This window comes from Glandiceps talaboti, chromosome 16 (assembly GCF_964340395.1).
Source record: "Glandiceps talaboti chromosome 16, keGlaTala1.1, whole genome shotgun sequence".
In the NCBI taxonomy this organism is placed as follows: domain Eukaryota; kingdom Metazoa; phylum Hemichordata; class Enteropneusta; family Spengelidae; genus Glandiceps; species Glandiceps talaboti.
In genome coordinates, this window is record NC_135564.1 from 4890482 (window position 1) to 4914674 (window position 24193).

The 24193-nt window shown below is 36.1% G+C and overlaps 3 protein-coding genes across 3 annotated transcripts; 2 read left to right on the forward strand and 1 right to left on the reverse strand.

The window, feature by feature from the left end:
• Window positions 1–2814: 2814 nt before the first annotated feature.
• Window positions 2815–4738, reverse strand: LOC144447800 (gamma-glutamylaminecyclotransferase C-like). The gene is made up of 2 exons (XM_078137888.1): window positions 4461–4738; window positions 2815–3510 (listed from the first exon to the last, which is right to left on the reverse strand). Exons 1-2 carry the CDS (start codon window positions 4677–4679, stop codon window positions 3187–3189), a joined length of 543 nt encoding a protein of 180 aa, XP_077994014.1. The 5' UTR covers window positions 4680–4738; the 3' UTR covers window positions 2815–3186.
• Window positions 4739–4852: 114 nt separating this feature from the next.
• On the forward strand, window positions 4853–9424 carry LOC144447697 (G patch domain-containing protein 4-like). The gene is made up of 6 exons (XM_078137776.1): window positions 4853–4909; window positions 5462–5535; window positions 7350–7442; window positions 7801–7908; window positions 8379–8539; window positions 8947–9424. The coding sequence occupies exons 1-6, from the start codon at window positions 4855–4857 to the stop codon at window positions 9422–9424; spliced, it is 969 nt and encodes a 322-aa protein (XP_077993902.1). The 5' UTR covers window positions 4853–4854.
• A 2200-nt stretch (window positions 9425–11624) lies between these two features.
• Window positions 11625–19689, forward strand: LOC144447361 (heat shock cognate 71 kDa protein-like). The gene is made up of 9 exons (XM_078137345.1): window positions 11625–11727; window positions 13169–13396; window positions 13811–14016; window positions 14770–14919; window positions 15600–15877; window positions 16564–16838; window positions 17529–17872; window positions 18367–18532; window positions 19499–19689. Exons 2-9 carry the CDS (start codon window positions 13189–13191, stop codon window positions 19576–19578), a joined length of 1707 nt encoding a protein of 568 aa, XP_077993471.1. The 5' UTR covers window positions 11625–11727; window positions 13169–13188; the 3' UTR covers window positions 19579–19689.
• Window positions 19690–24193: the final 4504 nt, after the last annotated feature.

Below are 24193 nucleotides of genomic sequence, written 5' to 3' on the forward strand. Positions count from 1 at the left end.
CTTTTGACTCAAATTAACATCACTGTCTGATAAAACAAGGAAGATTCAAACATTAAACGGTTTATTTGTGTTCACAGTGAGATAAAACGTAACGGTTCATGTGTGTGCATGCTATCAGGATCTATATTTTGTTTGTACTTTGTGAGCTGTAAAAAACTTTGTGCTGCCTAATTGATAGTGTAATCTTTCTGTTTTGGTAGTATCTGTGCACAGATCTGGCACTTGCCTCTTCTGATAGTGAAAAAAGGGGGAAAAATTTCAGAAATTTTTTTTTGAAAAAAAAATTGTACTTAAGATATATTATATATATATGGGTGTTATTGTATGTAAGTGGCTTTATTAATCAAGATATAAGGTGTTATGCATATGAATATGTATATTATTTGATTTTTACTTAATCTTTTTTTCCTTAGGTTAGCAAGTTTAAATGTGTATGTATATCCTACCTATTACCTGTGGTAGTATTCCAACCATATTGTTACTATGGTACTATACGTAATTGCCATGGTACTGTACTTGGTCGCTATGGTACTGTACTTGGTTGTTGTGGTACTGTACATAATTGCCATTATATTGTACTTGGTTGCTGTGGTACTGTACTTGGTTACCATGGTACTATACATTGTTGCTGTGGTACTATACTTGGTTACCATGGTACTGTACTCTGTTGATATAGTACTTAACTTGGTTGCTATGGTTACTTTGTCAGTATTTGTCTTTAGAGGGCAGTATTTACATGAGTTTTTGTAATCACACTATATATATATAAAATTTACAAGAGTGAATATTATTTAGATGTATAGATTTAGATTTGCTCTATTTTGAACTGTGCATATTGCATACCAGAGTGTTTTGGATTACGACAGACTATATAGTCAGTAGTGGGGTCCAATAGCCAAGTTGAGAGGTGGGAATATGGGTAGTCCTGATTTAGTGGTACATACCGTTCTTTGTATATAGGCTCAACCTTATCGTAACATGGCAACAAATAAATGGGATGAGATTATTATGTGGTATGGGGTAGGGCAGAATGACCATGTCCACTATTTGTATGATATGTGTGTGTCACTTTTCTGTCGAATGGAATGAACCAAATAGGACTACACCAATATAAAGTATGGGGTAAGGTAGAACTGATACCTTATCCACTATATTTATGTTACAAGTGTCACCCCGCCCCATTGTCATATGGAATAAACCAAATGGGAGTACACCATTATTTAAGTGTGGGGTAGGGCAGAACCGAACCTCGTTTACTATTTGTATAATACAAATGTCAGTCCATTATTGAATGGAATCAACCATGGGGACTGTACCATTATAAAGTATGGGGTAGCGCAGAACGGACACCTCATTTACTATTTTTAAACAGATTTACAAACGGTGGCTATTTTATAAGCAGTACAATATTTTTGATGTAGATCTTTTGAACTTTTATTGTTGAATCAAGATTTTGACCTTTGACCTTTGGATGTACCAGATATGAATAATATTTTCTGATATACATGATAAAGAACTTGTGAGAAGAGACACAATGATGAATAATTTGATGTTGCAGTGTGTCTTTTTATGATAGATTTTATATGAGATTGATCTGATAAAATAAAACAATGTTTGGTTATCAAATGTTTTCTGTTGTTTGTGTTTTTTTTTGAAACCCTTTATTTCAGTTTTTTTATATGGGTTGCTGTTGGTTGAGTGGTTAGCCCATATGCCTGTTACCTCTGCAGCCTGGGTTTGATTAAAATTTCACCAGGTGTGTATGCTCAGTTTCACCCTGCCAATCAATGCAGTTTTCCCCCAGGTACTCCAGTTTTCTCCTGCTTCTTCAACACTAGGGCACTACGGCACTGCTCTTGTGACAACCATTCAACAAATTTCCGACTTTATTTGGAGGATTAAAGATTATTATTATATTAATATTATATTATATATGTACTATACGTTCCATACTTTATCAAAATCTAAAATGCCCCATCATGCATCAAAGAATCAAATAAAACTACTATTGCATGATCATTCTTGGTTTATATAGAGTGCACACACTGATGTACGCTCTGAAGTTCTTCAGTGGACCTGATGGCATGAATGGAGAACAATAGACTTTATAGATATACATTTGGTTTCAAGTTAAGGAGTTCAGTATCCGGCTGGGTTCTTAGGGATAGACTCCCTAGCAGAGGACTGACTGTACAATAGATACACATTTGATTTCAAGCTTGGGGAGTTTAGTATAGGGCTGGGATAGACTCCCTAGCAGTGGCTACACATTTGATTTCAAGTTAGGAAGTTCAATAAAGAGATAGGAATAGGTTTAGCCTCTCTAGCATAACCTTGATTTGTATATTCTGGAATGGGTAGACATACTGTTCTAGATTTGTCCTGACCTCAAACACTTAAATTGAGACATAGCCCCTAGGGTCTACGGTTGAGATAATTAATCATGATCTCAATTTATTATAAGGTTGACGTCACATGTCTGTGTTGCTATGTAATATTAACCCTCCATCTTCATCAACATTGACAATATGTCATACTATGTAAAGATAATATATTAACCTTAGAGTTTTCTTTTTTTGAAATTAGATATCCCACAGTGATCTTCAACCCCAATTGAATATAATGTTCACATCACATCATATATACATGTATATAGCTCAACCAAAAATCCCAATATGGCTGGATCCTAGACTAATGGACCTTGGAAAGTGTTGTACAGTCAATTGACCTTTCAATCACCACTCTCTATTGTAAATATATTTTTATTGGAAATTAAGAATGATCAAAACATTAAAAGTTACAAACTAATGCCAAAAAAAGAGAATTGTTTCTGGGCAGGACATTCCATCTAAAGTGGTGCGATGATGCGATGATGCGATTTTTTTTTTTGATTCTCAACAAACCTGTCATTCAATCTACTGTTCTTTTTATTTAGTACTTTAGAGCATGTGTGTATGTGGGGCAGATGTCATTTGCTTGTTCATGATTGACTCTGTAGTTGTCTTCACTGAAGTAGGGAGGGTTATTTTTGTGTTTCCCCCAGATCTGCAAACTGCATGGGCTGGACACACATCAAAAAAAGACTGACGTGAGGGTTGCGAGCACTGACCAGAAACAATTCTTTTTTTTTTTATCTAACAGTATGGCATGATACCAAAAGATGCCTTCTTCTTACATAAAAACTGTTCACTGTTTTGGTGTTCTCTTTGTAGCTGTAACCATTGCAGCAATCATTTCATCTTCACTGAGTTTTTCCTTCACTCTATCTTCTCTTTGAACAGTCTTATGCTGTGAACTGTCGTAGTCACTTATCATGGGCAAGTTTAAGAACTCCTCATTGAAATCTTTAAGGAGATAACACCATGCATCCTCTCTCTTGTCTGCTCCATCACCTGCTCCAATCAATTCAACTTGGATATGTTCTCTGCAATACCATGTTGGATGTCTTTCTAGCTCATCAAATGATTCAAACTTCTTATCATCAAGGTCGTACAACTCTCCCTGGATTTTCTGTACATCAAGAAGAAATAGAGTAAAACTGATTGTACGTGACGTCAGCTATCATTCATTCATAGAATCTATCGATTTTGGTGATATTTATAATCTTGGATTACTAAAATGCCCAGTTCTAAAGGGTACAGAGTTAAAAATGTAAAATACATTGAACAGTCCGGAGGTGTACAAGCTGATTGAGTTTATAAGCTATTTGGTCAAATTCTATAGTGTAGTTCCTATACAGTATTGTTACCATTTACACTTGCACTCACAGTCTAGTTCCTATACAGTATTGTTACCATTTACACCTCCACTCACAGTCTAGTTCCTATACAGTATCGTTACCATTTACACCTCCACTCACAGTCTAGTTCCTATACAGTATTGTTACCATTTACACCTCCACTCACAGTCTAGTTCCTATACAGTATCATTACCATTTACACCTCCACTCACAGTCTAGTTCCTATGCAGTATCGTTACCATTTACACCTCCACTCACAGTCTAGTTCCTTTGCAGTATCGTTACCATTTACACCTCCACTCACAGTTGGCATCCAGACTAACTATTCTTGTACACAGACAAGTATTTGTCTGTGTCTAGTATAATGTTAATGTTGATGCATACCCGGGATGCATACATTCTATGACGTCACAGTATTTGTATCCTGGCATTCTTACAACCGTTGATTGTATAGTACTGGTAGGGAGTTCCTGTATATTTTGATACGTATGATAAATTACGTCATCGGGTTGTTAATAAGTGTAATATAGTCTTTACACCTGGTTTGAGTTCAGCAAGTGACGTACATACATCAGTAACTGAGTAAGTAGAATATTGTCAGTAACTTTTAATATGCAGAACAAATTTAGAAATTACACCCCAAAAACATAAATTCAGCTTGTGCTCCTAACACTGAAAGGTACGTGCTTCCTTCACCACAAAAAAGTTCACTTCTACTCACATTACCATGACCTGCTTTGTCCAGTATAAATGGAATGTTATACTGTGTAGCAATGATCAGTGGCCAAGTTTCAACAGTCGTAGCTTTCCCAACAAAAGTGGCTTCACCCTTGTCCGCATTGGTAATTACATGATAATTTGGCTGGCCCTTCTTTAGGGTACCATACACGAATACACGATGTAACTTAGGCATTGTACAAACTGTACGTACCAGGCTCATGTGATGTTTTAACGTGTTTTCTGATCTACAATTTGTGATAAGAAAAAAAATGCCATATCACGATTCTGATTTATATGTATAGTGTGTAGTAACCTCTAGCTAGCTAGGTCACGCCTATTCTCTTTTGAACTTTGACCGTAAGTCAGGTGACTTGTCAGCTGGTACACAGTACATCATGGCGTCGAGTGAGTTTGCACGCCGGCAACTCACGAAGCATGGTTGGAAAGAAGGTAGGTTTATTAAACCGTTGTAAACTAAAGATAGTGTGAAACCACACTACAGTATATAGTAGATAGGTATGGGTATAAAGTGAAGATACATGGATACATATTTATTCCTTAATAAACCACTTGATTGGGTCGCCATATCTCAAGCCGTCGACTCAAAGTGGTATGAACTACTGTCCCAAAAGGAGTAGTGTAGAGATACTAAACGTGTATCCTCGTCTCTGCATCTCTGACTTCGCCTCGTCGGTCTAGCTCAGTGCTTGCAAACAAAGACAAGGCTATAATTTTATTCCACCAGACATTGAACAAAATACATTGTGTAATTGTACTATGTCTACGATGTAATATACATGTACAGTAGTCCTACTTGCAGACAGTGTTTAAAGTCAGGACTCCATTTTTATTATCCTGGAGAAGCTTGATAGAGATAAATAAAGTCAGCATTGAGGCCCCTATACATTACATTGTATGTATATTACTGTACAACAAGAACTAAAACTGGAAAATTAAAAACAAAAACAAATGAATATCAGAATAAATTAATTATCATTTCAGGATCTGGACTTGGTAAAACTGAATCTGGTATTTCAGAGGCAATCAAGGTGAAACTGAAAACAGACAATGCTGGGGTAAGTTAATGATCACTTATATTTCAAGTTAACTTTCAATAAGCTCTGGATTTATATGCTATGTGGTTTCGACACGTCTTCTCCCACTCGTGTCGAAACCCTGTAGCGTATAAATCCAGAGCTAACTTTCAATCTGCACTGTTCAACTGTCTTCATCAGAATGACACATTCCATAGTTACTGCTGACCTCGAGGTGGCGGTATGACCAGCTGGGTATCCAGTCAAAACGTCCCCGGGTCAAAACGTCCCCGGTTTCCATAAGTCAAAACGTCCCCAGGTCAAAACGTCCCCGTCTTTCCATTTTCCTTGACCCAAACTATTTGTGTGTGAGTGAGTGAGTGTGTGTGTGTGTGTGTGTGTGTGTGTGTGTGTGTTACATTATATCCTTATTTCTTACTATTTCTTACATCACAATACAGTAATGTGACTGCGTACCCACCTCAGGTGCCCAAAATACGTTTATGCGGCTCCCATGGATCGGCTAACACAAGTGCTAATTAGCGACACAAATGAAGAGGGCGGTAAGGTTTGAAGTCACGCGTGGCGACGCTTCAAATACTTGAATGTTGCGATTGATCAATGTATTTAGCACATCATGCAAATATAGTTAATCGTGATGAACGAAAGTAGTATGCACTGGCAAGTCGGTGAAAACTAAATTGTATCTTTCACGGTAAATCACGAACAGAAAATGGTTCGGAATATGGGCATCGATACTTGACCGTGTTTTAGGGAAGGAACGAAAACTGTTACACAGTCAAGTCTCGTGGTTAAATTTGGTCATACCCGAGGAAGTTTTGACCCGGGGACGTTTTGACCCGGGTACGTTTTGGTCATACCCGGGGACGTTTTGACCCGGGGACGTTTTGACCCGGGGACGTTATGACTGGTAAGCACCAGCTGTACTGTATGGACTCATTCTGCTGAGGATTGTTGACCCGCTCAGATTGAAAGCTCAATGCTAAAATGTTGAACTGTTTGTCCATTCTACTGTAATTCATTTGATCCATCAAGCAGGTGAACATTTGTGGCCACGTTAATAGTATTGTGAAAACTAAATCTGATTCACTGCCACAGTTTATTGATGTACATGTACTCACAAATTATTGTTGACATCACAATATTAGAGAAACTGCACAATCATGTGTAATCCATAGATGTTAGATTCAGAGAGAGACTCTTGTCTACATCCACATCCATGTATAAACCTTTCATAATATATCCATATGCATTGACAATACAAAGGTGAACAACATAAATCATTCTTCATATGAAACAAAGATACATTGAAAAAAATGCTGTTGATTTAAGGGGAATGCCAATCCAGGAAATAGAGATATTTTCTTAAACTCCAAGTCCTTGAGAGTCAATTCATGATTTCACATCACATAAATTTCACTTGATTGCCAAGCAACACCAAATTGAAACTTTTTTTCACCTCCATTGTTCTTTCAGTGATACACCATTGCATCATGGGTCTTTGCAGACATGAATATTTATTAGATGAACACTGAATATTGATGACAATTTATCTGAAGGAAATAACCACTAAGTCATGAAAATGCATTTTACAAGTAATAAATATTCATATCTGCTAAGACTCATGCAGCAATGGTGCGTCACTGAAAGAACAATTGAGGGGAAAAAGGTTTCAATTTGGTGTTTCGTGGCAAGCAAGTGAAATTTGTGTGATATGAAAATCATGAAATGATTCTTGTGTACAGTTATAAAAGTACTTCTCTTTCCTGGAGTGGTGTTGAAAAAACAATTCTTGATATGTATGCAAACATGTGAATCTGGTTTTGATCTGATAGGTTGGTGTAGATCCAGGTGAACAATTTACATATCATTGGTGGGACCATGTCTTCAACAAAGCTGCAAGTAATATCACAGTGGAAAATAATAAGGTAAGGTCTCCAGCTACCAAAGATGTGTGATTGGTTTATTGGTATGTCATGTGACTATCATGTGATAATGGCAAATTAGATATAGTCATTAGGTCACATGATGACATGGATCAAATACAAGAACATATGTTGATTTATTGCTATTGGGTAACACTGACTGGCAACACATTGACAGACAAAACTTATTTTATATGATTTAAAAGTTAATTAATATCATGGTAAATTTTTACACAAGGGTATTGAAAGTTTGCTGTTGCAGCTATTTAGGCTCTAAAGTGAGACCAAAATACCCAGTATATCATTATTTGCAAACATCTTGTTTCATTCGATTCAGAAAATGTATTTGTTGTTTTACTAGGATGGTGTAAAGGTCAAAAGTCAATCAGATCGGAAAACACCAATCAGTACCAAGAAAGTTACAAAGACATACGATAGTAAGAAGATGTTGTATGGTACATTTGTCAAGGTGAGTAGATGGACAAATATCCCCTCTAATGCAGACTATCATCCCTACCCTAAAATGGTATGTGCCATAGTCTGTCCTTCCGGGAATTAAAAGAAAATTCTGTTATATAAATTTATGGTCATAATTTTAGAAATGTAACTTATTTTTATAAAAAAAAGGGAGAACATGAAAATTATATGAAACATTTAAAAGGGAAAGGATAACTTTGTAATTCCCTGAGTTAAATAAAACATGTATGTCATGTGAAACAAGATATTTCACCTTGGGTTGTCAGCATAAACTTGGAGCTAATATCATTTGGACATGTTTCATAGATGAAAGTGATAGAGGTATAGCCAGCTATATCAACATTATTGCAGTTTGGACTGAACCTATGTTTTTCATCTGTTGAGAATTTGTTAGACCAGTAAATATCCACGACAGAAAAAATTCAGAATGAAATGTTTCTGTAAATTTGTTTGGTTTTTCAGTCAACCACATTGACGTGGGAAGGTGTACAAGGTGAGGATAGCGAAAATGAAGATGACACATCATCGGACAGCGACAGTAATGATGATGATAATGATAACAAATATGATGTACCATCAGATGAACAACTATTCAAAGCATGTGGAGGTCTCACAGCTCACAAGTAAGTTGGTGAAAAAATTTTTAATTATAAAATGATGAACATGCTGCCTTATTTATTAATTGCATCCCTTTTGGATCAGGGTCTCTAACCATGATGAGGCGCCCTCACACATCAGTCAGCCCCTTTCAGAGCAAGTCGGCACCTGAAATACAAGTCAAAATGTTCCAAATTGCCATTATTTTTTCCCCTTTTTTCCTAAATAATGCTTGAGGACTGGAGGTATAATTGTATTGTTCCCCAATCGCTGGAAAATACTCGTTACCTAAGGGTTATCACTACTCGTTTAGCAACACATTGTGACAAGGCCCCCTTTTATATAGGTAACTTGTATTTTCTTCAGCAGAATGAAGAAAAATATTTGGGAATAATCTCGAATTATATTATTAATATTATTACTTTATTTACAGAGCTGCGCGCCATGGACACAAATTAAATGGAAAACTGAAGAGAATTGAAGAACAAGAAAAATTACTACTGATGAAGAGAACGATGATGTCTGAAGACTCAAAATCTGGAGATATGGAACAAGAAACAACAAACAGAAAAATGAAAAAGAAAAAAGAAAAAATAGAAAATACAGACACCCAAAATAGTTCTCAAAATTTAGAAAGAACCTCAGATGTTGATCATGGTAGAACTTTTCAGGGAAAACAAAAAAACAAGAAAAAAAGGAAATTTTCTGAACTGAGTGATGGTGATAGAAACAGTGACTTGAATAAAACTAAAATTGTTGATGAGAATTCTGAGTGTAAGGAAAAGAAAAGGAAAAGTAAAAAGAGAAGTAAAAAATTGAAAACAGAACAAACGGGGGTGGCTGAAAGTGATTTAACAGATAGGAATAATGATGTAAGGAAAAAGAAGAAAAAGAAAAAGAAAAAAATGTAAATATTTATAAATGTATTGTTTTGTATTTATTTATGTCAAAGCAATAAACTCATGTTCTTATTTCATTACTGGGTATATTCAATGTACATTTCATTACTGGGTACATTTGATGTACATTTCATTACTGGGTATATTCAATGTACATTTCATTACTGGGTACATTTGATGTACATTTCATACTGGGTATATTCAATGTACATTTCATTACTGGGTACATTCAATGTACATTTCATTACTGGGTATATCGATGTACATTTCATTACTGGGTACATTCAATGTACATTTCGTTACTGGGTACATCCAATGTACATTTCATTACTGGGTACATCCAATGTACATTTCATTACTGGGTACATCCAATGTACATTTCATTACTGGGTACATTCAATGTACATTTCAATACTGGGTACATTCAATGTACATTTCATTACTGGGTATATTCAATGTACATTTCATTACTGGGTACATCCAATGTACATTTCATTACTGGGTACATCCAATGTACATTTCATTACTGGGTACATCCAATGTACATTTCATTACTGGGTACATTCAATGTACATTTCAATACTGGGTACATTCAATGTACATTTCATTACTGGGTATATTCAATGTACATTTCATTACTGGGTACATTTGATGTACATTTCATACTGGGTATATTCGATGTATATTTCATTTACTGGGTACATCCAATGTACATTTCATTACTGGGTATATTCAATGTACATTTCATTACTGGGTATATTCAATGTATATTTCATTACTGGGTACATCCAATGTACATTTCATTACTGGGTATATTCAATGTATATTTCATTACTGGGTACATCCAATGTACATTTCATTACTCGGTATATTCGATGTATATTTCATTACTGGGTACATCCAATGTACATTTCATTACTGGGTACATCCAATGTACATTTCATTACTGGGTATATTCGATGTATATTTCATTACTGGGTACATCCAATGTACATTTCATTACTGGGTACATCCAATGTACATTTCATTACTGGGTACATCCAATGTACATTTCATTACTGGGTATATTCGATGTATATTTCATTACTGGGTATATTCAATGTATATTTCATTACTGGGTACATCCAATGTATATTTCATTTACTGGGTATATTCGACGTCTTTGACACTGTCATGAATGACTGGTGATTAGTCTGTATTAATGGATTTAACTTTGTATTGCACTGAAATTTACAATTAGCTCACCAAAGCTGTCACTAGGTATCCACCATGGCTTCGTAAGTATTTTCTGAAGTTACAACTGGAAATCAGGATAGTTATCTCACTTGGGATGGTAACACAGTATACTTTCCTCATTATCTCACTAGCGTTATACAATTTTTGAATGAAATTGTTGACTGGTACCATCGGTTTACAATGTGTAATCTGATCAGGGTGTTTTTTTGACTGAAATACTGACCTCCGAGATTACAGTACTCTTCAAATGTGTGTTCTGACAAATTGTCCAGGACAACCTATTTTCGACTCCTGTGGATATGTTCACACTGGTTTCCATATGTGTCATGTCAAAGTTATGTGTGTCAGAGAATTCAAAAGTTATTTACTGCATTTTGGATCCAAAAAATTATCCTGATAGAAGATATTTATCACAATCAAGGTAAGGGTTTATCTGGATAGGGGTAATTCTCCTGATTGGCAGTTGTTCCTTGTCCATGATGTAAAAAACAGTGTAAAAGCTGATGTATGCAATGGTATCATTTTGATGTCATGTCGCTCGCTGCTCTATCTGTTCAGTTCAATTCAGTTTGTTTAACAGGACTAGTCACCCTTTCGGAATCTACATATATATATCCCTCTGTTCCTTAATTGGTGAGAGGGGTTGACTGGCAAACTAACATATATACCTAGCAACTAGCCCATGCCCATAGCTACAATGAAATCATGTATTGCAAAGAATAACCGATGGTTAGGCAAGTGGATAAGCATTGGCAGTTTTATTCCAACTCAAAAAAAAAGGTATACAATTCTATAACACATGCTGGCCTACAGAGCGAAACTGGGGTTGTATACCCTGTTGTCACCATGGTCACTAATACATACGTTGGAGATTTTGCTATTTTTCTTGGGCTGATATTTTCTTGAAAGAGCGCCCTCTGTTGGTGACATTTTGTGATTCCATAGTTCAAAAGTTCTATTCACATCGCAGCGACAACTTGAAAAACACAGAGTAAGCTGGTCGTTGGTATATGAACCTATGCAGATATGTTTTGTGGGGTGAAATTGTACACGAATGCTGACTTCAGAAGATAGTACAAGTAAGTAAAGATTGCATATTGGACTACAAGCTTCTCGAGTGACTTGTACGTGCATTAGCATAATGAAAGGGTTTTGCTTCAGGCAACGATGCGGATGCACTATTTTACACGGACTAAATATTTCGTTAGACCGGCATCGTATTTATTCGGTAGGCCCAGATAGTATTATATGTTACAGTACAACGTACGTATGACATCGGTGCATAACAATTGTATTTCAAATCATAATAGATAATGTGCAGAGCTCATACATGTCTCATAGTCCATGACGTGCACATAGCAGAGCAACCCTTGACTTCTCCCTGGGGGTTCCATGATAAGCAGGTCAAATATAAAACTCCAAATATATGATAATTAATGTATGCGCTAGCTACTATACACTTGCCTAGAGCATGTGGGTTATACTTCCATGCCTAGAGTAATACACAAATAAGGTCTGATCGCAGAAGAGAAGTGTCCCCACATTACATGCAAATTGCATGTGAAAGAAATATACTAGGGTCTATAGCACGAATAATTTTTTTATTTTATTTTGAGCTTTGACTTCTTTTTTTTTTTTGGGGGGGGGGGGGGCTCTTTGGGCTTTTCATCGTTCCATCTTCCAGGGTTTGCACTCAAACTGGTTTGTTTTCAGTCAATTTAAATCCTGGAATGAAAAAAACCTAAAAAAAAAAACCTTTTAAAAGCAACTCAAAATCTAAACTAATAGTACAATTATTCCTGCTAGGTCAAATGGTGCAATGTTACCGTTCAAGTGCTTGATTTACAGCAGAGATGAGAACAGCTCTTCACTAGATATCATGCCATGTGTAAGCCAACCATATCTGCATGCATTGAAACCAAAAATATGGAATTTATACTCTGGTCATTCTACATTGGAGACTTGCATCTATATCTTGGTTCTGCAGTGTTTCAGTTAGTACGTGTCAAAATGTTAAGATTCACCATAATTTCCTCACTTATTCAGAAAGTATACTTGTGGTGATAAAGCTATTTATTACCAGATATTTTTCTTCATTCAAATTGAAAATACTATAAAATAAAGAGTTTTGTCACTAGACTATACTTCTCAATTTTGAAGGCCCCCTAAGGTCATTCGTATTGTTCTTGACTGAGTGAAGGAAAAAATAATATGGAAAATAATTACATATTATTCAACAATATTTTTCTTCATTCATGATAAACCCCTGAGTCACAAGTATTTTTCTGGGTTAATGAAGTAAAATATTGGGGGGGGGGGGGTTGTAATACAGTTATACCTCCTTGAGCATAATTTCTGAAAAATAATGTAGCCATGGGTTGTTGTGACAGAATGACCAGGGTATATAATCCGTATTTTCTGTTCAGACATAGTAACTTGGCTTGTGCATGGTATAATACCTACTACTGTCATCAGAGAAATCATGAGATTCAAATATATGATAAAATGTTTCTTCAACAGATTGAATCATAACATACACTATGGCTGGAAAAGGCATGTCAATTGGCATTGACCTTGGGACAGACCATTGTTGTATGGGTGTGTTCCAGAATGACAGAGTAGAACTCATCCCTGATGTCCAAGGAAATCTGACAAGTCCAAGCTGTATTGCCTTCACTGATAATGGTTGTGTCATAGGTGATACTGCTATGGCCCAGGTAGTCAACAATCCATGTAATACAATACACAGTAAGTACTATTCATGTAATCTTTACAGCCTGGATATGGGTGTTGACTGACAGTTGTATGATGGAAGGTCCCGACTTTAGAAGGGCCTTTAAAACTGTATACATGTACCAGGTAGTAGCAAAATCTGGAAAACCAATATCCATAAAGATTTGATCATATACCCCAATGAACTGGTAAAATACGTTTGAACTAAATTATGTGCACATTTTTGGCAACATATTTGGACATGCTGTTGAAAATGAATAGTTAAATTGTGAAAAAAAATAAGGCCATATCACAAAGCGGGTTGATATACATCAGTGACCATATTTGGGCAAAGTGTGTCAGGTTGAGAAGTGGAAAATTATTGCTCTTGTAGATTGCCACCATGGGTCATAATATAATTTGTTAACGGCTGATGATCTACTATTTCAGATGCGAAAAGACTTATTGGTCAGAAATATGATGATGCTTGTATCCAGCGAAGTCTGAAATATTGGCCATACACGGTGATTAATGATGGTGGTAGGGTTAAGGTACAGGTCAACTATAAGACTGAAATCAAGATATTGTATCCTGAAGAACTTATAGCAGTAACACTGGCAAAGATGAAGGAACAAGCAGAAGCTTATCTAGGCAAGGTAAGAGTTCCAAAAATTTGTTGAAATGCTTGTCAGGGAACAATGTTAAGAACAGAACTTCATGATGGTGCCAGTATGGGTACTCGGGGTACTAGTACCTGTGTCTGCAGTGTGTTGTCCTGCTCATTACCTATGCTCACCAAAATATAGCTGCAGTGTATATCACAAACTCGTGTGTGAAAAATACCAAATATACCGCAAACACTTGTGCAAATACCCAGAGTACACCATACTAACATTCATGCATCATAGGGTTCTGTCAAATTATTTCATAAATCCAAACTCTCGATGTTCAACTTTCTCAAAACCAAACTATTCGTCGGCAAATTTTCTTATCCAGATTTATCATCTCTCTCAGTTTCTGACCCAAAAGTTCATTTCTTCAGCCCCCATACTTAACTTCCTTTTAAAACGAAGTCATATTCAAATAAAAATAACTGAAAATATGAAACCTACCTGTTCAGGACATCACTGAGAAATCACATTGAAACCTCACAGAATACCGAGAAGTCCAAAGTCAAACAGAAAAGTACAATTCATATGATTTCAAAGACTGAAAGATTCACCATTGTTGGTGCTACACTATTTGCTGTCATTTACAACGACAGTACTAGGAGTGCCCATGACAACAAATCATTCTATCTAATAATTATCTTACCATTCTTTTTCAAGGTTTGTAAAATAGATATCTTACATATACAGATTTCATTTCTCATAATAATGACATGGTGTTGATTTGTCCATTAATAACAGATGGTTGATAGAGCTGTGGTCAGTGTACCATCACACTGTACATACTCTCAGAGTCAGGCAGTAAGAGATGCTGGTATTATAGCTGGTCTTGATGTATACATCGTCAATTCTGCTACTCTTGCTGGCCTTGCATATGGCTATCAGAACATGGTAAGTATATGTCTGTAGTTTGTATTATAAATAGCTGGTCTCAATGTCAACATTGTCAAATCAGATACTCTTGCCTGCAGCCTTGCATATGTCTATGTAACAGTACTGCAAATACCATGGCAGAACCTCACGATGCACAAGTTCAAGTGTGGCATACTTGGGGTGTTTGCACCAGTCTTTGCTGTGTTCTGTGTAGACATATTTTCATGAGTGTAGCAGCAGAGAACACTGCAAGCATGAGTTCAGCAAATACCCCTGAGTACTCGCACTGGAACTCACATGGCATGGGGTTCTGTTATTACATATGTTTGTCTGAAATAGCAAATTTCTGTAAAAATCATACTTTATAATCAAGTGCTTTCATGTAAAAGGAATGATCACTCCATCACAGACACATACATACATACATACATACATACATACATACATACATACATACATACATACATACATACATACATACATACATACATACATACATACATACATACATACATACATACATACATACATACATACATACATACATACATACATACATACATACATACATACATACATACATACATACATACATAAATACATACATACATACATACATACATACATACATACATACATACATACATACATACATACATAATGAGATGTTCTATTACTCTCTTCTTTCTCTTTAAAAGATTGATAAAGAATGCAATATTCTCACCTTTGATCTTGGAGCTGGGACATTGGATGTTTCTATAATCACCATTGAAGACGGTATCTTTGAGGTCAAGGCCACGTCAGGTTACACACACTTTGGTGGTGAGGACTTTGATAACCACATGGTCAACCACTTTGTACAGGAATTTGAACAAACTTACAAGAAAGATCTACACAGCAATCTGTTAGCGATGTGTCAACTAAGGATTGCTTGTGAACAAGCCAAAAGAACACTGTCATGTAACCCAGAGGCAAGGTACATATACCGTGCGATTTTAGACGATTTAGAATTCTTGAGAAAAATCTCTTTATACATATGTATACAAAATTCCACAAAATTAAAGTCCACTGTAATAGGACTTGACCCAAGCATGCTTAACTTATGTAACACCAGCATCAGGTGGTCTCTCAATGTGAACAATATGCCTAGTAACCATGACTCCCACCATAGCAACAACCAGACCACTGTCAAGCGATACCTTTTGTAACAACAGCATCAGGTGGCCCTGTGAGAACTTAAGCATTGAATGTGAACAATATGCTTAGTAATCATGACTGCCACCATAGCAACAACCAGACTACTTTCAAGTGATACTTTTAACCCTAAGGTTGACTTTACCAGGATGACAATCTACCCCAGTGCAAACACAAATATACCTATAGCAACAATCACTACCCCCATAGCAACAATCACTACTACTGTCATGGTGGTATTTTGTAGTCCCTAGGTACTCTTTGCAAGGATGATACATTGTATTCTACTTTTCATATTTAATACACTTTTGAAATTTAATGATTTCCAACTGTGTGCAACTCATATTGTTCACTTTTGATTCTTTTATGAATTTACACCCTATGAATACGTTACCAGTATAAGCATCTGTGACAAATATCTCATTTTCTTTCCTTTGAATTTTATAATGATTTTTTTTCCCCCTGCAGGATCCAAATTGATTCCCTCTGTGAAGGTATTGATTTCCATACTACAATAACTCGTACTCAGTTTGAGGAAATGAACACTGAACTTTTTAACGCAGTCCTCCAACCTGTTGAGAATGCTATGCAGGATGCTAAGCTTAACAAATCTCAGATCGATGAGATTGTACTAGTAGGGGGTGCCACTCATATGCCCAAAATTCAGCAATTGTTGAGAGACTTTTATGGAAAGGATTTGAATGTGGATATAAACTCTGATGAAGTAGTCACCCACGGGGCTGGTAAGTTTTTACACGCAGTGCTTGTGCTTGTACTACAGCATTGCTGTACTGGTTATACTTTTAAAATTGTCTTGATAATTACTACCAAACTAGGGAGACAAGTTTGAAATAGGCAGCACAATATTCTTTACATCTAACACACCTATTTTTGTTTGAATGAAGTCTTGTATTTTTTTAAGTTAGTATTTTCAGCCAGGGAACTTATTGAAGAGCTTCAGAAATATGGGTTTAACTTTAGCATGACTGTTTACTTTTATTATGTTGATAACTTGGTACATGTATATGGTCACATTGCAGGAATTAAGATTAAAATAAAAAGTTTTAAAATTAGTACAGAAAATAATGCCTTTCTCATCACATCATATTTTTTTTATTCTTGTTTTTGACAAAATGTTCATCAGCACCATAGATCAAGTGATTTACATGCCTAACTACCTAACATCTACAATCGGCTAATCATACCGCAACCTAGTGGTCAGTTGTAACTATGTAATTTGTCATTCTGATGATATGAGGATCTCATTGTGCAAGACTGATCATACTGCCACCTAGTGGTCAGTTGTAACTATGTAATTTGTCATTCTGATTAGAATCTTTGAGAAAGACAGATCGAAAGCTCAATACTAAAAACTTTGAACTGCTTATAACCTGTACAACTTATTCTAGTAATGTTCTCAATTGACCCCACAGCCATAGAAGCTGCCATACTAGCAAATGACCAATCAGACAAAATTCAAGAAATTCTACTTCTAGACGTAGCGCCGCTATCACTAGGTATAGAGACCGCCGGCGGTGTAATGATGCCGATTATCAGGCGTAATACAACCATTCCAAGGAAACAAATGCAGGCATTCACTACATATTCCCGTGATCCGGCTGGACTAGTACCGGAATGTCAGGCACATTTACAGGAGAAGTACCATAAAGAGTACCACAACCATGGCCATGAATGTAATACTATGCCATTGTCTTCGCAACCACTAACTATCCCAATCAAAGTGTATGAAGGGGAATGTATTCAAGCTAACAAAAATGTGAGTAGTGTGTAACTTAAAGTGACCCTATGGATGAGGCTTGGGTATATATTTTGGATTTTTAATTTATAAAACAATTTTATCATGGCTTTCTTCTTGAAAAATCAATGTGAAATAACATATGCCAAGTCCTTATTTGTAACTTAATACATTGCAGAAGATTAATAAAATGTATCAAATCTATGTCATTGTACAGAACACTGCAATAACACTTTTGAGGATGATTTTATGAAACCTGTATATATCGGAAGACAGAACAGTTTCACGACACATTTGTATTTATACACGTGTCAAATTGTTGTCAGGACTCTTTCCTGAGGTGTAGTGTGATAGGAGGGTGTTCAAGCCAATATAAAGAGGGTTGTCTCTCGTCAAAAATCTACCCATGGTATACCAGGTCCTTATAATTTGAAGTATAAACACGTCCTAAAACATTGTCCCATGAAATTTTGCTGAATTTTACTTTGTATTGTAATTGTATTTTTTCATTTCAGAACTTACTTGGTAGGTTTGTGTTAGATGGGCTGGCACAACAGCCAAGTGGTGTTCATAGGATAGAAGTGACCTTTGACCTGAAGAGTGGTAGTAATGGCATTCTAGATATATCAGCTGTACATAACAGTGGAACACAGAATCATATTACCATTGGAAACAGAAGTGGTGAGTCTTTCCATCAACAATGGAGTCTTTTTTGTAGTAATTCAAAACTTAGAACAAAAATGATTTATTTACTTACCTACCAATATTTGGGCTACATGTCTTGATTTAGTCATCTTCAACTGGTATTGTACACACATAGTCTTGTCATATGGCCACTTGAGGGCGTTGTATACTTCTGATATTTCTACACCTTGTCTCTGTGTAATAGTGTTACGTGATGGCCATTGCTGTTTGATCTTGATGACCTTCATGCAGTGTTTAAGGCAGTGATCCTTACATGAAATTGTCTTGATGTTAAAAGGTTGATATGTCCAGACTTCTTACAGTGTTTGTAAAATGCTGATGTTTCTCAGCTCTAATGTTCTTTGACCCAACTGCCAAGCTGTCATACTGTTTGCCCAATGTCATTGTGGTTGTAGTATTCATGTTGCATATGATCTCCTGTAAATCTAGATATTATACCTCTAGAAAATTTTTGTGATTTTTACAGTCTTCAGCTAGTTCTCAAAGACTAATTTTGACTAATTACCAGACTGGTACGTTGTGTTCATGCACAAGAAGGCATATTAGTCATTAATTATTTTTACTAATTACCAGACTGGTACATTGTGTTCCTGCACAAGAAGGTATATTAGTCACTAATTATTTTAACTAATTACCAGACTGGTATATTGTGTTCATGTATGGGAAGGCATTTTAGTCACTACTTATTTGTTGTTCAGAGAAATAAGCGAAAATAAGTCTTCCGCAAAAATTTCCCGGTTTACAGTATATGACCCCACACATGTAATGTTATTCACTTTCTAAGAAATCATGACACCCTTATAAACCATACAAATGAATGTGAATTAATATGATATGTTTTACAATCTGGATAACTCTTTGTCTTGAGGGAAATAAACCAATGAATTTTTTTTTTTCAAAAATCATAGTTTTAAGTACATAATATACCTTTGTGTGTTGCAGGTTTACCAGAGAAAGATATTCAACATATGCAGCAAGAAATCCAGCAATATGTGAAAGACGATGCCAAAAAATCCTGGTGATCTACTAAGTACTAATGCTGGAATGCATTTTACCCAGCAGTTCTATATATGTATGTGAAATGTTCAAGCTTCCATATGCTGACATTGAGTTGTGTTTTTTACATGTAATGTATTGTGTTTGGAATTGGTATGCCTAGCAGTTCTACCAAACAATGTCAAGTAGCTTGTGGGTCATTTCATAAACCCTTGGGTGGGGTGGGGGTGGGGGGTGGGGGGCTACTCCCCCTATTTGACTATATGCATACATTGAATATGCTGCCCTTTTGAATGTATTTTCTAGCCCTTTGGTCTATAATGGGTTCGTTTTTTTGAGCTTAAGAGTCTAAAATGTGATAAAAAATGTGGTAAATTGTCAATTTACCAAATCACAACTGCCATTATTTGCCCCCAAAATGTTATCTCCTGAGGGAAAAAAATACAAGAGTGAATACTACATTTTGCAATCCACCATTTCCTTAGTGTATTACAAATATATTTTGGTCTAAAATTTGATCTAAAAAACTTGTAATGGTTTAAAATGGGGTTTTGATGTTTGATCAAAATGGGGGTATGTATATTGGCTGCACATCTCTAACATGTGTACCAGAGCTGGCCACTGGTACCGCCCCTAGGATAACCCCCCCCCCCCCCCCCCCCCACCACCACCCCCCACCCTGCTTCGTAGCATTGTGTAGATACGAGTGATTGAACCATATCTCTTTAGTTTAGACACAGATCTAGCATTCAAAAAGTTTATGTGGAGTTGAGAGTCAATAGGTAGAAATGCCAACATTTTTTAGACATAGTTACAATCCAAATGCATTTGGCAAGAATATAGAACACGTAACATAGTATGGCATGAGAGCGCCCTCTATGTTACATGACTACAATGTGTTGAAAAAAAGAAATTACCATATTTGATCCATGTGTACCGAAAATATCATTATGATAGACATTCCTTTAAGAATATTAGAATGTTCACACTTCTGTCAAGACCCTATTCAGTAAATGTACAATTATACTCTGAGATAGAAACTTGTGAAATTTCTCCAAATACTGCTTCCAATTTTTAAAGTAATTTTTATGTAATATGCTGTACATAATTATGATGTAATTTCAAATTAAAAATCAAATTTGTATAAATTTGTAGTTTTTTCGTGATCAGAATTTTAGCAAACTGTAGTATGTGTGTTAATAAAGATAATATCATACACCAAACTTTTTATAATGGTTTTCTGTTATAATTAATATCCTCTTACAACAAATATATCTGTGTCCCCCCCCCCCCCCCCGACTCATATTTACAAGGGTGGGCTAATTAATAAGGGTTGGTGTATTTAATGATTATTATAATAATTAATTGTAAGTTTCTCATGACAGACCCTATATTTCGTCAATGTGATGAAATTTAAAAATAATAAAGAGCCTTGACAGTAGGATTAGTAGAAAATCACATCACTAATTTTACTATGGAAACCCCATGAGCAGAAATTATCGTTTATTGTTGAAATTGAGAATATTTAATCAAATGGTTCAAGTTTCCTTCTGACTTTAATTCTCATTTCAGTCATTCCATCATCGTAAACCACAGCCTCTTTAAGACACAGTTAAGACAGTGTTGCGGAAGAAATGACAGCTCAGGTTTGTGAGAAAATGTCCTTGAGCAAGATTTGAACGACTTAGTGTCTCAGTCTACCCAGCTAAAATGGGGACCTGGTAGGACAAGGTTACTTGGGGAGGGGTTTAATCCGGTGTTCAGTAGCAGCAAGAGTTGATAAATGTGATATATAAAAAAATTTCATGATAAATATGTACCAGAGATTATAACTACTGTAAATAGCCTTGTGTTTTTTGGGGGTTTAGAGAAGTTTTTGAACCCATACTGGGCATCATTGCACAGGTTGTTTGAAGCTGAAATTGATGTTGAAACTTCTAGAAATGTTCTCTACTGTAGACTATTACATTATAATATAATATTGAATGCTCTCAAACTATCTCATATCTGGCTACCCTGGAAGACTGTATATTCATTCATAATATGTTTTCATATTTCTCTTTTCCGTTCAAAAAAATTCAGTGTTGTCTTCACTTAATTACTGCACACCTGTTCCCATTTCAGTGAATATAATACCCAGCTGATCTATCTAAGTACATTTTTCAGTGTGATTGAAATTCCTTGAAAATACACTTCCATTGTACTTGTATAGTCTGGAAGCAATAAAGTATTCTAGCGTATATGGTTATGAAATTCAGAATTGAGAGAGACAGCTAGGGTCTTTAGGATAAAAGAAAATGCACACCACTCACTGAATTTGTATTTTTGGTTTAAGTCCAGCTCAAACTCTTTTTGGGTTTTATTTATTTAATTTTTTTGTAAGTTGAAAACCAGCTCCAACTCATTTGTCAAATTTTGTGAACGAATAAAAGTAAAAGTATCGATGCGATACAAGTAGATGGTCACGTATCAATATGATACAAATAGGTGGTCACGTATATATAAAATATACAAACAGAGGCTAAAAAGACTGAAATTTCTTGATGATGATGTCTTCAAATGATGTTATATTTATATCCATAGCAGTGCAGCTCACTCATTGATGTTGACAAGTTGTTTGATGCCTGGGGTTCCTCCATGATGTTGCCCAGTTGTTTGGTGCCTGGGGTTCCTCCTTGATGTTGCCCAGTTGTTTGATGCCTGGGGTTCCTCCTTGATGTTGCCCAGTTGTTCGATGCCTGGGGTTCCTCCATAATGTTGCCCAGTTGTTTGATGCCTGGGGTTCCTCCTTGATGTTGCCCAGTTTATTTGGTGCCTGCCTTGATATTATCCATTTGTTTGATGCCTATGGTAATTCTTGATTATAGTAGACTGCTATGTTTGTGTGATCTAAGTAGGAGCTAATTTGGTGAAGTCCATATATATATTTTGCAGTAATGTTTGTTCTCTTCTGCTTCAAATTCTAGAATTAGGTGGTTTCTGGTTTATCTCTCGATGGTTTTAACTTTTGGGCAGATGTTCTATAAGATGTTCTTAGGGGCAGTCTGGAATAGTTGATCTTTTTCTGGTTAGACTCTGGTGGTATTGGGTCTACTCTGGTGACGACTGGTAGGTAGGTTGAGTCTGGTAGTGTTGGATTGATACTGGTATAACTAGTGACGTTGATGTTTTCGTGTGATGGTACTTTTCACTACAGCACAGCAGGTGACGGCTTTTCTACACAGTGTGGGAGGCTTTATGGAGGTTGTTCTTATTGGCTGTACAAGAGTGGTCACAAAAGTCCTCTGCCGACAGATGACAATGGCAGGCTGGAGGGGGGGGGGGGATTAGAGACTTCTGTTAACACCCCTGTACAGCGGCCTCAGATGGTAAATTCTTCAGACACAGGCAAAGTATCCCAAGTCCTCTGCTGACAGATGTTAATAGCAGGTCTAGTGGGGGGTTTATGTGAGACCCAGGACACCTCACCTGTGCTGGTAGCCGTCTCACAAACTCTGATGTTATTGAGTGTCACACTGTGGATAATACTGTTATGTTAAAACAGTATAATGATGTTCTTTGTCTTGAAGTCCTGCTGCACTGAGTATCACTAGTGATGTTAATTAGAGATGTTATTTACCAGACAAATATTTTGCTTGATCTTCCATATCTGATTCTTGATGTTCACAGTTCATGTTACTTTTTCTCTATTCTTCGTGATGTTATACAGTTGTATGCGACCAGAGTTCTTCATTCCAAATGTTTCCAGACTGCCCATGCCACATTTCTTGTGATATTCTATGTATTACCAGAAAAGTTCTTTACAACTGATGTTTCGTTCTTCTTTTGCTCATCTCTAGATATTGTAGAGTTTGCTCCATTCTTGTACTTGCTGTTGTCATACAAACTCAGATGTTATTGAGTTTAACTGTGCAGACTTTACCACAGGTGGCTTCTATTCCTTGACAACTGTACTGCTATGTAGCCTTTGGTAATTTGTGGTGGTAGTGATGATGACTGGTTTATGACGGGTTCAATCCATGTAAATTCCTGATCTATCCAAGATATTGATAAAATACTGTAGAGGTGGTAGTTATGCTTTCGAGATGATGACGGGTTCAATCCAAGTAAAAACTAAAGTAAAAATATAAACTGCAGTAGTTGTAGTGATGATGACTGGTTTATGACGGGTTCAATCCATGTAAATTCCTGATCTGTCCAAGATATTGATAAAATACTGTAGAGGTGGTAGTTATGCTTTCCAGATGATGACGGGTTCAATCCAAGTAAAAACTAAAGTAAAAATATAAACTGCAGTGGTAGTGATGATGACTGGTTTATGACGGGTTCAATCCATGTAAATTCCTGATCTGTCCAAGATATTGATAAAATACTGTAGAGGTGGTAGTTATGCTTTCGAGATGATGACAGGTTCAATCCAAGTAAAAACTAAAGTAAAAATATAAACTGCAGTGGTAGTGATGATGACTGGTTTATGACGGGTTCAATCCATGTAAATTCCTGATCTATCCAAGATATTGATAAAATACTGTAGAGGTGGTAGTTATGCTTTCGAGATGATGACAGGTTCAATCCAAGTAAAAACTAAAGTAAAAATATAAGCTGCAGTGGTAGTGATGATGACTGGTTTATGACGGGTTC